A 24,175-nucleotide genomic window follows, 5' to 3' on the forward strand; every position below is an offset into this window, starting at 1 on the left:
CAACCGTTGAGTCACATGTCAGAATATGAGTGAGTGAAAGTAAATTCAAAAGAAAAATAAACAAATTCAGACAAACAACAGAAAAACCAGCTAATTTTCAATTTTCATGCCAAATCAAATAAGAAAAACAACAAAAAACGACTCAAAAGAAAATTTATCATAAGATTTTGCAACAAAGAAAATGAGCGCTGATAATGAAAACAACTCGAAATTAAAGGTATGTGAAAAATAAACAGAAATCTAGATATTCAGTCGCTACAAGCAACTCAATTGAAAATCATCTTTTGATAAAATTCTAACGGTAAAACAAGGAATTTTCCGCGTTCGCCTTTTGCTACAGAACTAGAGTTTGAACGTGTGAGAGTGTGTGTGTGCGCGTGCTACTGTGCGGTAATAAATTTCAAAAGGAAATTTATATTCAGTTTTTATAAACTACACAACAACTGCTAAGTGTGTGTGTTAGTTTGTTCTTGAAAGAATTTTTTATAATTCAAAAAAGTTTAATAAATTTCATCTAATCATCATGGTGAGTATCTATTTATTTATCTTAATTTGTTTTTAAGCAAAAAAATAAAAATCCGCTATTTTGGCAAACGTTTTATATAAGAAGAACAAATTAATTGCTAACATAAATTATTTAAAATATTTTACCTTTCGATTTAAACTTTACTAATACATAATTTTAAAAATAACGTCCTCCGTTTATTCACTTTTGAAATTTGCACTTTAATGGGGTGGATTTTTTTTAACCCACTTTCTACTGCATTTTATTACAAACAACAACAATATTACGAATAAGGGCAATTGATATGCGTGATTTACTCTTGTAAAAGATTTGGCAACCTTGACCTGTATTTGTTTCTTTTCTCTTTTTTTATCGAGTTTTTTTTATTGTTTTTGTTGCATTTCATTGTCATCTCTGTTTTTGCTCTGAAAAAATTGCATTGACCATGAAAAAGTGATGCCAACTTTGAGAAAAAGACAAAGTACAAGATAAAAAACAAAAAAAAAAACATGAGTAATAGCAGTTCTTTTAAGAAGTGTAATCACTTCAGCTGTGTTTTTATTGATTAAAATTAAATGCATTTAATTTATTGTAGATGAATATTATATATCGATTTAATGAATATTTAGTGGATTTTAAATATATACAGATACATTCAAATTTCCTGATGTAAAATAAATCTAGATAGATCCCTATTATCTAAAAAAAATTATTATTGCATTCATTTTCTATAGAAATTTAAAAAAAAATAAAGTTATCAAAATATGTTTTATATAGTATCCAGATTATCGCGATTTTTCTTAATAAAATCAAAGATATCGAAAAGTTTTTCTTCAAAAACCTACTTTATCGATAACTTTTCTGAAGGAAATCTTAATTTTTCTGTAGAAAATCAAAATGATCGTTTACTTTTCTATAGAAAATCATAGTTATCAAAAGGTTATCGATAACTTTTCTCTATAAAACACAAGTTCTCTATAGAAATTCAAAGTTATCGACAACTTTTCCATAGAACATAAAAATTCTCGGTAACTTTTCTATAGAAAATCAAAGTTATCGATAACTTTTCTATAGAAAATCAAAGTTATCGATAACTTTTCTATAGAAAATCAAAGTTATCGATAACTTTTCTATAGAAAATCAAAGTTATCGATAACTTTTCTATAGAAAATCAAAGTTATCGATAACTTTTCTATAGAAAATCAAAGTTATCGATAACTTTTCTATAGAAAATCAAAGTTATCGATAACTTTTCTATAGAAAATCAAAGTTATCGATAACTTTTCTATAGAAAATCAAAGTTATCGATAACTTTTCTATAGAAAATCAAAGTTATCGATAACTTTTCTATAGAAAATCAATGTTATCGATAACTTTTCTATAGAAAATCAAAGTTATCGATAACTTTTCTATAGAAAATCAAAGTTATCGATAACTTTTCTATAGAAAATCAAAGTTATCGATAACTTTTCAAAGTTATCGATAACTTTTCTATAGAAAATCAAAGTTATCGATAACTTTTCTATAGAAAATCAAAGTTATCGATAACTTTTCTATAGAAAATCAAAGTTATCGATAACTTTTCTATAGAAAATCAAAGTTATCGATAACTTTTCTATAGAAAATCAAAGTTATCGATAACTTTTCTATAGAAAATCAAAGTTATCGATAACTTTTCTATAGAAAATCAAAGTTATCGATAACTTTTCTATAGAAAATCAAAGTTATCGATAACTTTTCTATAGAAAATCAATGTTATCGACAGCTTTTCTTTAAAGAATCCAAGTTATCAATAAATTCTTTATAAAACACAAGTTATCGATAACTTATCTATAGAAATTCAAAGTTATCGACAACTTTTCCATAGAACATTAAAATTATCGGTAACTTTTCTAGAGAAAATCAGAGTTATTGAAAAGTTTTCTACAAAAATCCAAGTTATCGATAAGTTTTATTTAAAAAATCTAAGTTATCGATAATTTCTCTATAGAAAATTTAAGTTATCGATAACTTTTCTATAAAAAATCAAGGTTATCGATAACTTTTCTATGGAAAAACAAAGCTATCGATAACTTTTCTATGGAAAATCGGTGTTATCGATAACTTTTCTTTAAAAAAATAAAGTTATCGATAACTTTTCTTTAAATAATCCAAGATATCGACAACTATAGCAAATCAGCGTTATCGAATAGTTTTCTATAAAAATCCAAGTTATAGAAAAGTTTTCTACAAAACTCTAAGCTATCGATAACTTTTCTTTAAAAAATCTAAGTTATCGATAACTTCTCTATAGAAAATCAAAGTTATCGATAACTTTTGTATAAAAAATCAAGGTTATCGACATATTTTCATGGGAAAACAATGTTATCGATAACTTTTCTTTAGAAAATCAAAGTTATCGATAACTTTTCTGTGGAAAATCAATGTTATCGATAACTTTTCTATAGAAAATCAAAGTTTTCGATAACTTCTCTATAGAAAATCAAAGTTATCGATAATTTTTTTTATAGAAAATCAAATTATCGATAACTTTTCAAAAGAAAATGAATGGTTTTCTTTAAACATTCGAAAAATTTAGTGTCTACAGAAAATTATAATACTTTTCTGTAAATAAAAAACAGAATTATTGCAACTTTTACGAAGAAAATCATGCATTTTTTAAGGTTTCTTAAAAACGAATTATTTCGTTAGTTGGTCACACCAGCGACAAACTGTGATCTAACACTTCTTTCATCTCTATAGATTTGTCATTAAATTTCGATTTAACATATCAATACAATAATTTGAAAAATGCCACAACAACAAAATAGTTGACTAAGTGTTTAATTGAAAACTTGAAAGTTTTCAATTCCCTAATTATAATTTCAAAAAACTTAAATTTCAAAACAAGAAAACTAAAACCGACAGAACAATTTATAGCTATAAGAACTGGTAGTGGCTTGAAAAATTAAGATAAAAATGACAAACGATATATAAATCAAACTTAAATATTTCCCTTTCAAAAAAATTTGCAAAAGATGAAAAAATTAAAATTGTAGCTAAGACTACTAGCGATTAACTAATAATTTTAAAAATAGCACTACAAATTTATTATTTTAATTAGCAAGTCTTAGAAAAAAAAAACACACACACAAAAGAAAAATAACAACCACTAAAACTGGCATAAAATTAGCAAACAATCGTTTTAGAACATTCTCCTGATCTACATACAGAAATGGAGAATTAGATTTGTTTAACAAAAGAATGGCAAAAAATCATTGTTATAAAAATAGTTTTATGATGACGCACATTAAACTAAACTAATATGGATAAATTTTCTATGGAAAATAAAAGTTATCAATAACTTTTCTGAAGAAAGACAAAACATTAAAGACAACTTTACTTATCAATAACTTTTCCAACGAAAATCCAAGTTATCGCTAACATTTTCAAATAAAATCTAATTGTCCAAAGCTAATCTAAATTATCCATAATTTTTTCAAAGTAAATCCAAGTTATCGATAAATTATTTATGCAAAATCAATGTTATCGATAACTTTTCAATAGAAAACCAGTGTTATCGACAACTTTTTTATGGAAAATTTAAATAATCAATCATTTTCTATAGAAAATCCAAGTCAATGACAACTTTTCTATGGAAAATCAAAGTAAATCAATGAAAATCCAAGTTATCAATAACAATTCTAGAGAAAATAGAGTTATCGATAAATTGTCCTAAGCAAATCCAAATTATCCATAACCTTTCTATAGGAAATTCAAGTTATCGATAACTTTTCCAAAGAAAAACCAAGTTATCGGTAATTTTTTTATGCAAAATCAATGTTATCGATAACTTTTCATGGAAAATCAAAGTGATTGATATATTTTAAACAGAAAACTAAAATTAAAGGCAAATTTTCTGTAGAAGAGCAAAATTATCTGTAATGTTTCTATAGAAAATCAATTTTATCGATAACTCTTCCATAAAACATCAAAGTTATCTATAACTCTAGAAAATCAAAGTTTATCAGAAGTTAAACTTGAACGTTAGAAACCATAGCCGCCATTTATAAATGTAATAAATCGTAATCTGCTCAATCTAAACATGCATATTAAATTCATGCGGTTTTTCCCAAAATTCTAATTTAAATTTATCTGGTTTTGGGGAATCTAGTTCTATGGCCTTGGCAAATATTTTTACATGTTTTCAGAGAATTTTTTAATTTAATTCTTGCAGATTTAAACTATTTAAATCTATGTATAAGCCGCAAAAAATGCTGCCAAACAAGTCGAATTACTACAAAATTTACATAAATTTGAAAAAAAAAACAAGTAGTTGAACTTTAACTCCAAGAAAATTTATAAAAAATCCAATCCAACAAATCGATTAAATAACAAACCGACCCATTTTTATTATCTTGGAGATGTTGGCATACAAGACAACAACAGTTTTCGTAAAAACCCAGATTCCTACACTCATATTAAAGTGAATTTATTCATTTCTTTAACCATTTTTTTCAACACTTTTTTTTTTTGTTATTTTAATTAACTTAACTAATTAATGCAGACAAAAACATACAAATTTGTTTTTTGTCTTGTATTAAATAACAATCTATTAGTTAAGTTTGTATATATTTGTTTGTTGGATTTTACGAGAGGAGTCAGATGGCGTCAAAATCTGTCGCCGGCTCCCAGACCCAGACAACAAAAACAAAAGAAATTAAGAGAGAGAGCAGCAGAAAAAACAGACTTTGTTTTTGTTTATAAAATTTTTTGTCTTTTGCCAAGTCATTTGCCCATTTAAACAAATGGATTCGAAAAAAAACCCGTCTTGAGAAAAAGTAGAAAATTGACATTCCATTGGTATTTTGACGTCAGATAAAAATTGATCGGGTTTCTAGCGGCGACTTGATTTGCATAAACAAAAATTCCCAAAAAATGAAGCATCATAAATATTAAAACCAGAGTAACAAACAAAAACAAAATTAAAATAATGTGCTTAAGACGACAACAAAAAGAAGCAAAAAAAAAAACTAAATAGAAGCTACCAAATTCATATGATGATAATTAAATATAAAAATAAAACTTAGAGTTTTTAACAGATTTTGGAACAGTCATCATGATTATTTGAAAGTGTTAGTTAGTTAGTTAAGAAAGAAAACAAAATCAAATCAAACGTTAATTTAAAAAAAAAGAATATTGTCTAAAATATTGTTAAGTGTACCAAAAAGGATAATGTCAAGGATATCAGTGAAATATAAAAAAATTAAAAAAAAAATAAATGTTTATTACCTCATTTAAAATGTAATAAAATAAATCTGTAATAAAGTGTTTTTTCATTTATAAACGTAAAAATAGATTTGTCTTCAATGACATTTAACTTTAAAATGTCATGACATTTAATATGTGTCACTCAATGTGTATTTCTCTATGGCTGTGACACACAAATTGTGTTGTACTAAATGTGAGTTATGAATTTTTATTTTTAACCCTTTATGAACTTTAAATAAATGTGTAATATTATGGAAATAAATGTGAAAGAATTTATTTTTAAAAAGTATATAAATAAGTTAAATAAAAAATTTAATAAAAATAAGCGAGAGTATAAATGACTCAAAATAAATTTATTTTATTTCTTTATAACTTTTCTCTACATATTTTAAAATCAACTGATTTCTGTTTACAATATAGCTTGCCAATGCATCCCATATACCTTCATAACTGTCAATTTCAACAAAAGATAATCAGTGTGATAGGAGATTCGTTTGACATCATTATCTCATGTTGATAAAAATTTTGTCTCAAAATTTTTATTTTATTTGAAACTTTGCAATTCCATCGTAAATTTTATTATAACTTTCTAAAATTTTAAAGCAAATTTCTAACGAATGCATAAATATTTAGGCGCTATAACTTCTGATCAATGTTAATAACAATATACTCAACAATATTTAGTTTTTTATCATGAATTGTGCATTTTAAAAGTGTAAAACATTATAACTTTTCTATATACAAGTTTTTCATTGAAAATTAAATGAAAATCCAAGTTGAATTCATTCAAATTCATCGATAACTTTTCTTTTTAAAATCATAGATATCGATAACTTTTCTTTTGAAAATCATAGATATCGATAACTTTTCTTTTGAAAATCAAAGTTATCGATAACTTTTCTTTTGAAAATCAAAGTTATCGATAACTTTTCTTTTGAAAATCAAAGTTATCGATAACTTTTCTTTTGAAAATCAAAGTTATCGATAACTTTTCTATGGAAAATCAAAGTTATCGATAACTTTTCTATGGAAAATCAAAGTTATCGATAACTTTTCTATGGAAAATCAAAGTTATTGATAACTTTTCTATGGAAAATCAAAGTTATGGATAACTTTTCTATGGAAAATCAAAGTTATCGATAACTTTTCTATGGAAAATCAAAGTTATCGATAACTTTTCTATGGAAAATCAAAGTTATCGATAACTTTTCTATGGAAAATCAAAGTTATCGAAAACTTTTCTATGGAAAATCAAAGTTATCGAAAACTTTTCTATGGAAAATCAAAGTTATCGAAAACTTTTCTATGGAAAATCAAAGTTATCGATAACTTTTCTATGGAAAATCAATGTTATCGATAACTTTTTTATGGAAAATCAAAGTCATCGATAACTTTTCTATGGAAAATCCAAGTTATCGATAACTTTTCTATGGAAAATCCAAGTTATCGATGAATTTTCTATGGAACATCCAAGTTATCGATAAGTTTTCTATTAAAAATCATAGATATAGATAACTTATTTATAGAAAATCGAACTTATCGAAAACTTTTTTAAAAAAATCCACGTTATCGCAAACTTTTCTATGGAAATTCAAAGTTATCGATAACTATTCTATTTAAAATCAAAGTTATCGATAACCTTTCTATGGAACACTAAAATTATCGATAACTTTTCTATTTAAAATCAAAGTTATCGATTACTTTTATATTTAAAATTAAAGTTATCGATTACTTTTCTGTGAAAATCAGAGTTATCGATTAAGTTTCTATTTAAAATCAAAGTTATCGATAACCTTTCTATGGAACACTAAAATTATCGATAACTTTTCTATTGGAAATCAAAGTTGTCGATAACTTTTCTACTGGAAATCAAAGTTATCGATAATTTTTCTATTTAAAATGAAAGTTATCGATTACTTTTCTGTAGAAAATCAGAGTTATCGATTAAGTTTCTATTTAAAATTAAAGTTATCGATAACTTTTCTTTGGAAAATCCATGTTATCGACAACTTGTTTTATAGAAAATCTAATTTATCGATAACTTTTCTATTCAATACACTTGGAAATCTTTCCTTCTGTAATCAGGTTGATAAGGAGGTGACAGTAGACTTCTTGCAAATCTGCTTTCGAGTATGCAGAACATTTACTAGAAAGGATCACTGAAACTAAGCATTATGCTCTTTTAAAGGGTTAATATTTAAATTTAAAACTACGAATTATAGCATATTGTACGAGCAATTGTTTCCGTACAAGTGTAATTTTGGCATGACAACTGGTCATTCATACTTTTATTCTATAAATATTTAATGTGTGAGTATAATCCAAATGACGCTGTTTATTATAACTAACCATAATTTAAAATTTATCATGAGAATTATAACAACATGTAATTAACTATTAAGAAAAAGTATTTGTAGTAAAAATTTAAAGGCCAAACCATTTTAATGATATAAAATTAAATTTAAAGGATTTAAATATTAATATGTAGATATTAGTAAATTTTTTATAAACAGAATTTTAAAACAATTCGTAATTTTTAACAAATTTAAGAAGTGACGCCTATTCATATTTAAGATTCTTTTTTAAATTCTATTAATATTTTTGTTTATTTAGTTGGGCAAATATTCACATAAACATGTTGAAATGTTTAAGGTGAATAGGTACATAAATTAACAGCAACGTAACTGTGAGATGAGATCAAAGGTCAAAAACGTGAATAAGAAACCACAACATATTTTAAAATAAATTTGTAAATGAAATCATGATGATTTTTAATAAATATAAAAGTGTATATTTAATAGGAGAAGAAATTTAAATTAATCTTTAATGAGTTAAAAGAAATTTTATAATTATAGCTATAATTTATAGAAGAAAAATTTTTGAAAATTAAATTTTTTTCAGAATTTTTTAGAAAATTTTAAAAATATTTGAAAATCAAAAGATTTTATATGAAAAATTTCTAGAAAGTAAGCTGAAGTAAGGGGGTTAATTTTGTTAACTAAATCATTATTTTTATTTAGAAAGTACCTATTAAAAGTCAACAATCTGTTAAGGAAATGTTGTTTAATGTTTTTTTTTCAAAATTTTAACAACAGAATAATAAAATTTGTCGCCAAAACATTAATAAATTTCTTTTTAAAGTTAAATAAACATTAAAAATCTTTTTTTTGTTGTTATTAAAACATTAATAAAACTGACATTTTGCTTTACTTTTTAAGAAAATAAAAAGTTTATTGAACTTAATAAATGCGTTTTGTTTAAATAAAACAAACATTTTCAAAAATGACCTTCATGTTTTAAATATAAATAAAAAAAAAATAATTTCACATATTAAGATGATGTATATTAACACTTCATTTACGTAAAATAAAAACCAAACCAAACAAATTTCAATATTTTTAAATCGGGCGTAAAATATATGTACACACGTTTGAAGAAACTAAACCAAACAAAAAAAAACAATTTTGTTAATGGCGAAATTGTTTTCAATGATTTGATTTGTATTTAGCAGTATGATAATTGTATTTATAAATTAGTATTTTCCTATTGTTATTGTAATTGATTTCACAGATTTCAATGATTGACATGTTGGTAGAAGGTGGCTGGCAGGGAGGGAGCAGGCAGAGGTTCTTAAATAAACAATAATAAAGGCAATAATAAATTTCAGTAACAAGAAAATGTCTGCTTATAAAAATGGTGAATCTGTATTTATTCCTTAAATATTATAGGTACAATTAACTAATAAATAAAACAAAATTGTATTAAAATTTAATTTAAACCTGCACAAGGTGAATTTATATAGATATAAATTCGCTTTGAACCTGTAAATATGTAGTTCTTCGTCTTTTTCTAGTTACAAACCGTTAATTTTTCGCTCTAAATGTTTGAGTACCACCTTTTGTGCTCCTCTCTCTACCCCCTTTCTTTTCACAAAATTGTTTTGTTTGCATAAACAAATGTATTTGTGTTTGTCTGTATGTGTGTTTGCATTAAATAACTGAGAGAGTAGGTGGCAAAATCAACAATTAATTTATTAACAATTGCGGCGTGAAATGTTTATGAAACAAAACAAAAACAACAAAAATATTTTTGTTATTGTTTTCTTATTTTCACTACTACAGCCATATACAAAATAGAAATGTGTAAATATTGCAATTGTTTTTGTATTTTCTTTGTTTTTTTGGTGTATTTTCTTGCCGACATCTTGTTAATTTTTCTAAATTGAGTGATTTCTTGCTGTAGAATGGAAAGAAAATTTATTATATGAAATATAACATGATTTTATTGGGGTAATTTTTAAATATATATTTTTTTGCATAATAAAGCTATTTATTTGTTTTAACGGAAATTTCAATCTAATGTACAGACATTAAAATATCAAATTGATTGATAGTTTGGACAAATGGAAATAAATTTGATATTTTTTTAATAGAACAAGGAAGAACTTCTTAAAAATCATTAAACAGAATTTAATACTATGCTAATATTAAAAAAAGACAAATTGTTGTCAATAAAGTTAAAATTAATTAAGGAAACTTTTGTATAATTTAAATGTATCTATTTCAAAGGTTTAAATTTTAATACATAGGATAACATAGATACGAGACGTAATTGTCAAAATCCTTACTCTAGCAACAACAAAATACATGATAGTCACTAAATTGTGTTGTTGTGTTGTAAAAAATTCATAATAATACAGATTATAAACAATTTTAAATATCATCTACCAAGAAACTTTGCTATTCCATCGTAAATTTTATTATAACTTCTAAAATTTGAAAGCAAATTTCTAACGACTGCATAAATAATTCAAAGGATTGCGCTCTCTTGAGTGCTATAACTTCTGATCATTGTTAATAAAATAATCAAGAGTTTTTAGTTTTTCATCATGAATTGTGTATTTTAAAAGTGTAAAACATTATAACTTTTCTATAAGTTTTCTATTGACAATTAAAATTATCGATAGCTTTTTTTTATTCAATATCCAAGTTATCGATAACTTTTCTATCGAAAATCCATATTATCGATAAGTTTTTCTTTATTTTTTTAAGAAAATCAAAATAATCGATGACTTTTCTAGATGAATTTTCTATGGAACATCCAAGTTAGCGATCACTTTTTATGGAAAATCATAGTTATCGATAACTTTTGTATAGAAAAACAATGTTATCGATAACTTTTCTATGGAAAATCAAAATTATCGATAACTTTTCTGTTGAAAATCAAAGTTATCGATAACTTTTCGGTTGAAAATCAAAGTTATCGATAACTTTTATATTGAAAATCAAAGCTATCGATAACTTTTATATTGAAAATCAAAGCTATCGATAACTTTTATATTGAAAATCAAAGTTATCGATAACTTTTCTATTGAAAATCAAAGTTATAGATAACTTTCTTATAGAAAATCCAAGTTATCGAAACTTTTCTATTGAAAATCAAAGTTATCGATAACTTTCCTATTGAAAATCAAAGTTATCGATAACTTTCTTATAGAAAATCAAAGCTATCGATAACTTTCTTATAGAAAATCAAAGCTATCGATAACTTTTCTATTGAAAATCATAGTTATCGAAACTTTTATATTGAAAATCAAAGTTATCGAAACTTTTCTATTAAAAATCAAAGTTATCGATAACTTTCCTATTGAAAATCAAAGTTATCGATAACTTTTCTATTAAAAATCAAAGTTATCGATAACCTTTCTATAGAAAATCAAAGCTATGTAAAACTTTTCTATGGAAAATCAATGTTATCGATAACTTTTTTAAATATACGTAATTTTCAAAACCGTAACTCTTGCAACAACAAAATACATGCCGAAAACGCTGATTATGCGACTCGGCCACATTTTTGCCACCCGCCTTATAGTCCAGACCGTGCCCCATCGGACTACTATTTGTTACGATCGATGCAAAACGCTCTCCCTGGGATATGCTTCACTTTGGAACAGAGTATCAGATATTGGCTTGATTCGTTCTTGGCTTTAAAAGATGAGCAGTTTTTTGCCAGGAAAACTAATTGAATAGTCAGTATTCCTGTTTGAAATAAACTTTATATAAATTTAAGTTATCATTTCTTAAAGAAATTATTAAGGTGTTTAGCATTGCAACATCTAAGACTAAGTTAGGGAAATTTGGAATCCTTGTTAAAAATTAACATAGTGACAATTTCTAAAGGTTCTTTCTGATCTCGTTATTTAATGAAAAATAATAATTATTCTATTTTCAAATTTAATTTGTTCTCAATAAATAAATGTATATAATATCAAACATCGTATGATGTTATTTTTTGCTTGATTATTTCCTAAAACCTTAAAATATATTTATAATACACATAAGTAATAAAAAAAACTAAAATTATAATAAAAAAAACAAAAAGACCTTATAATTTTACTGAGACACAATGTTTATGTTTGAAATTTTTAATAAAATTTAAAGAAAAACTTTGCTGAAGGTTAAAGTTTTTTTTTTTCCTCTTGTTTATTTGATTGTCGTCGCTCCTTAATGACAATAACTAAATATTTATGTGTCTTTTTATAAAAACAATTTTATATTTATGTACAATATGTTGTATTTGTTGTCGTGTTTTCTTTGTGGTTTTCTGAACCACTTGCCTCAAATATAGAGCAAAAGTGAAAAAAAAACTTGGCAATTTGCCTTAAATACAAATTTTATAGCTACATTTATATGGGGGGAATATTTATATAGACGTAGCTGAAATATATAGATTTTTAGGGAAATGGGAATGAAATTTAAAAAAATATGATTAAACGTTACTCTACTCGTATTACAAATATTGAAAAAGCTTATTGAAGAAAAAGGTCACGACTATTGTGTCCTAGATTGAAAATTTAGTTCTTCCTTTTAAAAATTATGCATGTTTTACCTCTATTGTGCAAAGTGGGGCAGAAATATTATATTTCGGAAATAAATCATTTAAATAAAATAAACGAAATTTCATATAGGCGTAGCAGAGCAGTTGAATTTAAGTTTCGACGACGAACTCCAAAGATCCCTCGGGAGTGGCTCTGTAAGGTCTGAAAGTTCTACGTACTCATACCAATTCCAACTATGTATAATTTATTCTTAAATCCCACGAATATGCCTATAAAAAACATGCTCGTGTGTGCCATTTATCTCGTATAGTTTGCATTTGAAAATTCAAATATCAAATCTCACCATACCTTAGTCCGCTTTTTTTAAAAAAATGGGACATAATTTATGACTGACTTCATTCAAATTTGTACAATCATGTGAATCATAAATTAACCATATTATGGTTACCACAATCATGTAAATAGTTACTGTGACTATAATATTGTTAAAAAAAACTTGTAACACTATTTAAATGGTTACAGTAACCATGCCCAATTATATTTTTTCTCTGCGTGCAGAGAGAGAGTTTTGCATCGATCGAAGCAAATAATAGTCGGACGGGGCAAGGTCTGGACTATGAAGCGGTTGAGGCAATACTTACCAACCACTTCATTCTAAATACTTTTTAAGAGGTATTGCAACATGTGTCCGAGTGTTGTCATGATGGAATATTACGGTTTCATGTCTGGCCGCATTTTGGGCGTTTTTGGCCAACTCTCGATTCAAGCGAATCTGTTGCGTTCGGTACAGGTTCCCTGTTATGGTCTGGTTAGATTTAAGCAGCTCATAATAGATAGGACCGTTTTGCTCCCAACCTTTGTTGGAGCATTACCTTAGCGCCATTGATATTTGGCTTTAGTGTCGATTCGGCAGGATGATCGGGCTTTACATACGATCTCTTACGCTTCGGGTTATTGTAATGGATCCATTTTTTATCGCAAGTAAAGAATCGATTAAAAAAATAATTTCTTTTATAGCGTTTAAGGAGCATTTCAGACATGCAAAATCGTCATTCAAGATCTCTCGGCTTCAATTTGTATGGTATCCAATTTGCCTGCTTTTGGATGAACACTGCTGCTTGCAAACATTTTGAAATTGCTGCTTGAGTAGCTCCCAATGATTTAAATGCTCTTGTTGAGTTTTACAACAATCTTCAGGGAGTAATGCCTCTAATTCTTGGTCTTCAAACTTGTTTGGCTGGATCTTTGTCTTGCGCTTCATAATCGCCACTTCTGAAACGAACAAATGATCTCTCACACGTTGAAACTGATGGAACACATTCACCATAAGCTAAATCAAAACCTTAAAAATCTATGAAATTTTGCGGAAATTGTATTAACTTAAATTCCAAAAACATCTACATATGGGCAATTCCACGAGAATGACAACCACGACTAAAAAACCAAAAACCCTTGAAACTTTTTTCCAGGTGATTTGTATAGAATAAAACACTAAAATTTTACTATGTGAAGGGCAGAAATAATAGTTTAAACTGAATATATTTAATTTTTTTAATTAATTATTATGTTTTCGGCTAAGATGGTGGCGAAAACTAAACTCCCAATTAGCATGTAGTGAATTGAATTTGACTCTGATTGTTTTTTTTTTCTATTATCACCTTGTTCTTTGAAACCCTGTCACGTTCGATATAAAATTTTATTTGGGCCCGGCTCACTAAATGCGAACGAACATTTTCTTTATTATTATACCCTTCACCTTCGTGAGAAGGGTATATATAAGTTTGTCATTCCGTTTGTAATTTCTACATTTTTCATTTCCGACTGTCTGTCTGTTGAAATCAATTTTCTGAAGACACCAGATATCTTCGGGATCCAAATCTATAATTCTGTCAGTCATGCTTTCGAGAAGTTTGCTATTTAAAATCAGCAAAATCGGTCCACAAATGGCTGAGATATGAGGAAAAAACCAGGAAAACCTCGATTTTTGACCTATTTTTTACCTACATATATCTGGATTACTAAGACATTAACATAGACAATATGGATATCTAATGATAGATATTTCAAAGACATTTGCAACGACGTATATAAGACCATAGTAAGTTGGACCTACAATGGGTCAAAATCGGAAAAAAATTTTGAACCCGATTTTTTTTTCACCAAAAAAAAAATTTTAAATTTTAAGATTCGGCACGGCCGAATATAGCACTCTCACTTGTTTTATATAAATAAAAAAATCAAAATTATTTGTTGTTTTCAATATAAAATAAGAAAGAAAATGTTCGTTCGCATTTAGTGTATTTAAATATGACGGATTGTAAAAATATTTGGTTTAGTGTAAGAAATTAAAAGATGAAAATTACTTCCGTTTTATGTCACGTACGATATACCCTTATTTCGAAAGTACATATTTTTTATTGAAATATAGTACCCTCTGAATGGAACGTAAATACTAGGGTATTCATTCGACTAATGATCGTTCGATTAATCGAATAATTTCTTACGAATAATTATTCGAACAATTTAAAAATTACCATTTTTGAATAACGAATAATTCGAACAATTTTATGTAGAATAATGGAATAAAACGAATAAATGTTCATATATATTTAAATTTATTAAATTCCTTAAAATTTTACATTATAGCAAATTTAAATAAATAATAATGACTCACAAAAATTGTATTGTTTCTGAAATTCGACAAATAACTAAAGACAACGGGACTTTTGATCACTGTAGATGAGTGTTCCGATAGCTCCTTCTATAAATATATAAATATTATTGCAAGAAATTACAATTCTAAAAACAAATCTTTCAAAATTTTTAACTTAGGACTTAAACCAATGAAAATAAAAGGTACGGAATAAAATATTTGCTATTGTTTGCTGGCGAAATATTAGAAGAATCTCAATTAATAATCAAAATATTCACCCTTATCGTGGTTGGCTTAAACGTCTTACGCCTACGACGGTTTCGTACTAGATTAAAGCTAAAAAGCAAACTGTTTCTTTAATCTAGTACGAAACTGTCGTAGGCGTATGACGTTTACGCCAACCACGATAAGGGTGATTAACTTAGATTAAAGTGGAGTTGAATGTGATTTTGAAACGGTCGTCGAAAGTGATATTGAGGATGACATTTATAATGATTACATTGAAATAGATGAAGGCCATGATCTTAAAATATATGTATATAAGTGATGTTATTAACCGCGAACGTAAGTGTTATTTAATAAATCGAATGATAAACACAAATATTGCAAACTAACGTTTTGTTGCAAGAAAAGCATGGAGTTCGTATTGTACATGATTTTGAACATCGTTGATCTAACATGGTAATACACTTTTTGAGTACTTGTAAATGCGTCAATCATGCACTGCCTAACTTCAAATTAGCCACGTTCACTGACTTTGGACATATTCTCTTTATTGTGTAATTCCCCAAGACCACTTTATTAAGCAAAGATTCGGCTTGATGTATAATACAATTTGTTATAAATAATTTAGAAATAGTGAATAATTAATTTATCAAAGAATTAGTTAATCAATTTAAAAACCGAATTAATGAACGACATAAAAAAGTTCTTAATACGTTTATATTGTATTTGAATTCAGGATAATGTCCATCAAAATTTCATTCTTTACTTTTTTAAAAAAAATTTTAATATTCGAATAATTCGATTAATTTTAAACGTGTGATCGAATTATTCGAACAAGTTAAAATCTCTTATTCGAATTATTCGTTTTATTCGAACAAGAGAAAAATCAAATAATTCGAATACCCTAGTAAATACTTAATTACTTTTCAGATACTCTTATTTTTGCAAAATTTAGAGTGGAACTATAGGGGTTCAAATGTCACGTACGATGACATGGAATTGCCCATATATCTATATTTAAACACAAACTTTAATTTTTATTTTGTTTTTATAATTTTTATTATGATGATTTAAATAAAATGCAAACTGGCACTTCAAATCGAAGTTATTTTGTATAAACACATGTACTTTTATTAAAATCTTTGGGTTGTTCTATGGGAAAAATGTTTCCTTATAAGTTTTAAATGAATTTATACCTACTTAAGTTATAATAGTTATTAATTAAATACTACTAAAATGTAATACAAAATTGACTAAATTGTAATATTAAGCTTCATTTCAACTAACCAACAATTTTTGAAGAGCAACAAAACAAAAAATTAATTTAACTCCACCAATCCAAAATAACAAAAAAATCGCTTTAATACAACAACAAATACTACAACAACAACTTCATACAATTTCAATTTTCCAAAAATTTTGTGTAGTTGTTTATGTGTCACCAAATGTCCATGAAGAAGGAAGCCAATGAAAAACAAAAGGCCATGGAACTACGAAGACAACAAGTGGGTGTAAGTAAAACCAACAAAAAAAGAAAAACAAATCAAAACATAAGAAATGAAATGAAAAGTTATGAAAAAGAGAGCAGAGCATCATAAAACAGTGAAAAGCTGTGAAAAATCTCTCTCTCTCTAAATGATAATGTTTAATGATGATTTGTTGTAAAACGAATATAAACGAAGATGTTTAAGTGTGTGTGTTCGTATAAATGTGTAACATCTTAACATAGAAATCAATTTTCTCTCTTTTCCCTTCTCCTCCCCCCACAAAATATACCCATTGTTTCGATCCTCACCCATTTCCCACAATGTAAAATAATAATTTGAAAATGGTTTTGAAATTTATTTAACAAAAAAAAAAAAAATGGAAATTTTGAAAATTTATCACACACGTGTTGCATGGTTGTTGTTTCTTGTGTTTTTCATAAATATATAAATAAAATACAAAAATAATCGAAAAAAATATATAAATAATAATTTTGCTCTAATCTTGCTCTACTAATTCTACCAAAACTGCATTTTTTGAAGCTCTCTTTTAGCCTTTTAGCAACAAACTAAAGAAATAAAATATAAAAAAAATATTGAAATGGCTTTTGTAAAAACAAAGAATTTAATACCCATTTCAGCTTGTTGTAAACTGCTGCAAACTTGCCTAAATATTGTAATATTTTCTCTCTCTCTCTCTATATATATATTGTATTATATATTTGTTATAAATTTGTTATTTTCATTTTATTCTAATCTATAACATCATTATGGATCCATTTTTTGTTGTGTTACAGGTTGGTGTACCAATTATTTGGCTTTTGGGCGGTCCCGGCTGCGGCAAAGGTACCCAGTGTGCCAAGATTGTGGAGAAATATGGTTTTGTGCACTTGAGCAGCGGTGATTTGTTGCGTGATGAGGTGGGTATTTGCTTAAAGGATGATACATTTTTGAATAGAGATTTATTTTGGTAAAAAAAATTGTATCTTCTAGGTTGCCTCTGGTTCGGATAAGGGAAAAGAATTGGCTGCCATCATGAAGGAGGGTAAATTGGTATCCAATGATGATGTTTTGGGTTTGTTGGAGAAGGCCATCCGTGAGAGATTAAGTGGTGCCAAGGGTTTCTTGATTGATGGGTGAGTTTGTTTTTTTTAATATGTATTTATTTTGGAGGTTAAATAAGCAAATGTGTAGTACGATTATTTGACGAAAATTTAAATTTACTATTCATTATTAAAACCTTTAAACTTACAAATAGAGACTTAAATAAGTCATTCTGCCTGGTGTCTAAATATAACTTTTTCTGTATTCTTTGAAATTATGAAAATTTAACACTATAAAAATTGTATTTCCAAGAAAAATAATTTAATGAACACAAGTCTGAATAATTTACTAATATCTTTAATAGTCATTGCATTGATTGATAAAAATAACTGGTTAATGTTAGCAATATAATAACGTATTGAGTGTAGAAGTCGTTATCAATAAAAAATTTAAAGTCTGTTACATTTTATATTTGATTGAAGGTCATATTGAAAGTCAGTCTATATTTTTATCTAAGCAACTATAATGACTTTTATTGTCATGTTTCAGTAGAATATGCACATTTACTAAAAAATGCTAAAATATGCTTTTTAAAAATTCTGGTAAAATCGATATTAGGCTCAAAATTTATTAATTTATATTGAATATCAATTGAATATAATTTTTTTGTATTAAAAAATGCAAAAATGTGATTTAAAAAATTTCGAAATTTTTTTGGAAATTTATTAAATCACATAGAAAATTCGTCTGTATTTACATTTAAATAAAAATTTATAATGTTATTGAGACATTTTTGTAAAATATGCAAAAATATGCTTTTTAAAATTCTGGAAAAAATTCATATTTTGAAGAAAATATATTAAGTTAGATTGAATAGCAATAATTTGGAACTTCATTAACATATTTTTTTTAAAAATATACCCTTTTATTAAGATATGCAAAAATATGCTTTTAAAAATTACAAAATTTTTTTTGAAAATTCATTAAATCAAATGGCAAATACGTTTATAATTATATTTGAATAAAAAATTAGAATGTTATTGCAATATTTCTGTAAAATATGATTTTTTATTAAAATATGCAAAAATATGCATTTTAAAAATTCTGCAAAAAAATCGATCTTTTGTTGAAAATTAATTATGTTTACCTTAATTCAAATATTTGGTCTTTTATTGACAAAAAAGCTTTAAAATTTTTGTTGAAAACTCATTAAAACCGGTATATTTAAATAAAATCTAAGATTTTTTTTGGAAAATATGTTTTTTTATTTAAATATGCCCATCTAAATTCGATGTCCATTGGCTGAATATTTATTGATACTAATTGAAAATGTATCTATTATTATACATATAAATATGTTTTTTTATTTAAATATGCCCATCTAAATTCGATGTCCATTGGCTGAATATTTATTGATACTAATTGAAAATGTATCTATTATTATACATATTAAAGCAAAAATATTGACTTTTATTGACACATTGACAGTTCGAGATTTAAATATACAAAAATATGCCCTTAAAAATCAATTAAATTTTGCTGGTCATTTAATTTAAACTCAAACATCTATATTTATTGATATATTTTTGTTGAATATTGACTTTTATTAAAATATGCTTTTTAAAAATTCCGATAAAAAAAGTATATTTCGCTTAAAATATATTAGTTCATATTGAAAAAATAGGTGTGCATTCATATTTTAACAATGATTTGTAAAATATGCAAAAATATGCTTTTTAAAAATTCCGATAAAAATCCATATTTTGCTAAAAATTTATTAATTCAGATGGAATTAATCCCTCTATATGTAGAATAAATAAATAATGTTGACTTTAATGGGCATGTTCTTATACAATCCGTGCTATTATTCAAATATGCAAAAATATGCTTTAAAAAAATGTGGTGAATTTTGTTGAAAATTTATTAAATCAGTTGGAAAATAAGTGTGTTTTCATATTTAAACAATGATTTGTAACTTTTTTGATTTTTTTTTTTTTGGTGAAATATGCATTTTATTAAAAATATGCAAAAATAAGCTTTTTAAAAATTCTAATCAAAATCCATATCGTTTTACATGTAGATTAATTTTAATTGGCATGTTCTTGAATAATCCTCTCTTTATTCAAATATGCAAAAATATGCTTTAAAAAATTTGGAGAATTTTGTTGGAAATTTATTAAATCAGCTGGAAAATAAGTGTGTTTTTATATTTTAACAATGATTTATATCTTTTTTAACAAATTTTGGTAAAATATGCACTTTTATTAAAATATGCAAAAATAAGCTTTTTAAAAATTCCAATAAAAATCCATATTTTGCTAAAAATGTATTAATTCAGATTCAAAATCGATCTATATGTTAACTAAAGCAGTTATGTTGACTTTAATTGTCATTTTCTTGAATAATCAGCTATTTTATTCAAATATGCAAAAATATGCTTTAAAAAAATTTTGAGAATTTCGTTCAAAATTTATTAAATCAGTTGGAAAATAAGTGTATTTATATATTTTAACATTGATTTATAAATTTTTTGACATATTTTGGTAAAATAAGCACTTTTATTAAAATATGCAAAAATATGCTTTTTAAAAATTCCAATAAAAATCCATATTTTTCTAAAAATTTATCAATTCATATTGATAATTGTTTTACATGTAGATTAAACCAATTATGTTGATTTTAATTGGCATGTTCTTGAATAATCCGTTCTTTTATTCAAATATGCAAAAATATGCTTTAAAAAATTTGGATAATTTTGTTGGAAAATAAGTATGTTTTCATATTTTAACATTGATTTATAAATTTTTTGACATATTTTGGTAAAATATGCATTTTTATTAAAATATGCAAAAATAAGCTTTTTAAAAATTCCAATAAAAATCCATATTTTTCTAAAAATTTATCAATTTATATTTAAAATCGGTCTATATGTTGACTAAAGCATTTATGTTGACTTTAATTTGCATATTCTTGAATAATCAGCTCTTTTATTGAAATATGCAAAAATATGCCATAACAAATATAAAGAATTTTGTTGGAAATTTATTAAATCAGCTGGAAAATAAGTGTGTTTTTATTTGTTAACAATGATTTATAATTTGTTTGACATATTTTGGTAAAATATGCAAAAATAAGCTTTTTTTAAAAAAAATTCTAATAAAAATACCATATTTTGCTAAAACTTTATCAATTCATATTGATAATTATTTTACATGTAGATTAAACCAATTATGTTGACTTTAATTGGCATGTTCTTCTATAACCCGTTCTTTTATTCAAATATGCAAAAATATGCTTTAAAAATTTTGAGAATTTTGTTGAAAATTAAATGATTTGTATCTTTTTTGACATATTTTGGTAAAACATGCACTTTTATTAAAATATGCAAAAATAAGCTTTTTAAAAATTCCAAACAAAAATCCATAGTTTGCTTGTCTTTCTCCCTACGAAATGAAACCAAACGATTTTAAAAATATTTTTCGAATAAATTTTGAAAAGAAAATTACTGGCAGAAAAATTAATTAATAACTGCTATAAAATCCTGTTCTAAATAATATTAATTTTGATTAATTTAATTTCATTCCAGTTATCCCCGTGAAAAGGATCAAGGTGTGGCCTTTGAAAAGAAAATCGCCCCCGCTGATTTAGTCATGTTCTTTGACTGTCAAGATGTAATAAAAAAAATCATGATTTAACAAACATTTGAATACAAAAATTGAACTAATTTTCATATTTCTTCTTTAATTCCCCAAACAGGCCACTTTGGTTTCCCGTGTTATGGCCCGTGCAGCTGCCTCTACAGAAAAACGTGCCGACGACAATGAAGAAACCATTAAGACTCGCATTGCCACCTTCAGATCGAACACCAATGATATTTTGTCGCAATACACCGATAAAACTTTAGTGGTAAGTTTAATAATACTACTAATTTAAAGAAAGAAATTCTCTAATTCAGAATCAAATTGCAGATCAATGCTGAACGTGGTGTCGATGAAATTTTCCATGATGTCACCTGTGCCTTGGACTGTTTGATACAGAAGAAAGCTGTCGCTGTTGCAAATGCCTAAAATTTTATATACAAAATAATTTCAAATTTTTTTTTTTAGATTTTAACTCTCAATTAAACCAAAGAATGCAATAAAACACAAATTTTCAAAAAGAATTTAAATGAATGCCAAAGATTTGTAATAAATTCTAAAAAATAAAAGTCTCAAGCTTTTTAGCACAAAACAACAGATTAATTAACAAGCTTTATATAGAAAAAAAACACAAATTTTAAAACATAATTAAATAAAAAGTCAACATTATAATAAAACAACACCAATAGCCGAAAGAAACGAGGTAAAATTTATAGAAATTTTACAAAGTAAATTTAATTTTAAAATAAACAAACAAACAAATATTAAACTGAAATATTTTAGTTCAATTTATTAAATTTAAGAATTTTAATTAAATAAAAATAAATATTTAAAAACAAAACACCTCTGAAATGAGAAACAAACTTTATTTCCATAGAGTAATACACATAGAAAGGAAACTACAATAGAAAAAAAATCAAACTAAAAAATACTCAAAATAATGTGCGAGTGTTACTTTCGTTTTCACATACATAGTTTGTTTTACTAACACATTCTCACCACTTAGGATTCTGACAACTGAGTTAGGTCTTTGACAGGAGAGTTTCCACTCTATATCTATTCTCTATGCTTCTGTTTTCACATAGTTTTTTTTAGTTATACATTCTCACCATTTAAGTTATTGACAACTGAGTTAGGTCTTTGCCAGCAGAGTTTCCGATCTATGTGTATTTATCTATGTTTATTTCCAAATATGTATAAGAATGGAAGATTTTTACATTAAGCACATGGCTTTGGTAGAGTAAAAACAACAAAGGGAAGGTGTCAGTTGATGCGAGTGTTGTGTAGTCTTTCTCACTATCCACTGTTGAAATAATATTATTATTAATATTTTTACGTCAGTGTGTTTTTTGTGTTTAGATGATGATGTTTTAATTTAATAAATTGTTTCCGTTTTTTAGTTATTGTTTTTAGTTTTCTGTGGACTCCCGCAATGTTTTTTTTTAACTTGATAATTTATTATATATTTTGTTTTAAATTTATGTATATTTTGGGCATTTTGTTTTCTTTTTTTATAAATATGTTAGAACAGGGTATATTGAGTTCTAACACAGCGGTGTTATAATAAGTAGCAATTTATTATTCGAATATTCAAATAAGCAATTCAAGGCAAATTTTATTTTTTAACTGTAAAGTTCACAAACTTGTTGAAAAGTGCTAATAAATCTGAATCATATAAACTACTGGTGCGATTACAAAATGATGCATGAAGTTCATATATCAATTTTGTTTAGTTTAGAACATTCAGATTTATTCCCACTTTTTTGCGATTGAACTCACTGTACGTCATTTAGCTAAGACACAATAGTAAGCGAAGACACCATACAATGTTGCACATGCAAATCAGACAAATGTTTATACCCTACACCACCATAGTGGGGAGGGTATTATGCGTTTGTGCAGATGTTTGTAACGCCCAAAAATATTAGTCTAACACCCACCTTAAAGTATACCGATCGACTTAGAATCACTTTCTGCGATGTCCGTCCGTCCGTCTGGTCGGCTGGCTGGCTGGCTGTCCATATAAACCTTGTGCGCAGAGTGCAGGTCGCAATTTTGAAGATATTTCGATCAAATTTGGTACATATTATTTTTTTGGCTCAAGGACCAAGCCTATTGAAACTGGCTGAAATCGGTCCACTATTTCACCTAGCCCCCATACAAATGTCCTCCCGAAATTGGACTTTATCGGTCATAAATGTTTAATTTATATATGTATCTCCACAAATTCCGCTCCAAATAAGTTTTATATACACAAAATTCATGTCACCAAATTTTGTTACGATCGGTCCATAATTAGTCATAGCTCCCATATAGACCCGCTTCCGAAAATCACTTTAACGTTCATAAATCGCTTAAAAATGTTGGTAAACACACAAAATTCAACATAGTTAACTTTAATATAGACATAAATCACACGACCTAATTTCATGGTGATCGGTCCATAATTGGTCAAAGCATCCATATAACCCCACTTCCGAAAATCACTCAAAAATATAAATTATTGAAATTTTAAAAGAAAATTTTTTTTTGCTCTTT

The 24,175-nt window shown here is 26.1% G+C and overlaps 1 protein-coding gene across 3 annotated transcripts; it reads left to right on the top strand.

Moving 5' to 3' along the window:
• The first annotated feature begins 106 nt into the window (after positions 1-106).
• Positions 107-22,478, top strand: Ak1 (Adenylate kinase 1). Of its 3 annotated transcripts, XM_065503449.1 has the most exons (7): positions 240-526; positions 16,899-16,982; positions 17,753-17,875; positions 17,949-18,091; positions 21,586-21,670; positions 21,756-21,905; positions 21,968-22,478. In XM_065503449.1, the coding sequence occupies exons 1-7, from the start codon at positions 524-526 to the stop codon at positions 22,064-22,066; spliced, it is 687 nt and encodes a 228-aa protein (XP_065359521.1). In that variant the 5' UTR covers positions 240-523; the 3' UTR covers positions 22,067-22,478. The 3 variants fall into 3 exon arrangements, with proteins under 3 accessions (XP_065359522.1, XP_065359521.1, XP_065359523.1); XM_065503450.1 differs by lacking the exons at positions 240-526; positions 16,899-16,982 and adding an exon at positions 107-217; XM_065503451.1 differs by lacking the exon at positions 16,899-16,982.
• The last annotated feature ends 1,697 nt before the right edge of the window (positions 22,479-24,175 follow it).

Source organism: Calliphora vicina, chromosome 3 (genome assembly GCF_958450345.1).
Source record: "Calliphora vicina chromosome 3, idCalVici1.1, whole genome shotgun sequence".
NCBI classification, from domain to species: Eukaryota; Metazoa; Arthropoda; class Insecta; order Diptera; family Calliphoridae; genus Calliphora; species Calliphora vicina.

Bases quoted from the DNA above. Each gene is read 5' to 3' on its own strand.
- Ak1 (XM_065503449.1), top strand. The intron at 16,983-17,752 runs GTAAGTAAAACC...GTTGTGTTACAG, and splicing joins TACGAAGACAACAAGTGGGT to GTTGGTGTACCAATTATTTG. The intron at 18,092-21,585 runs GTGAGTTTGTTT...ATTTCATTCCAG, and splicing joins AAGGGTTTCTTGATTGATGG to TTATCCCCGTGAAAAGGATC.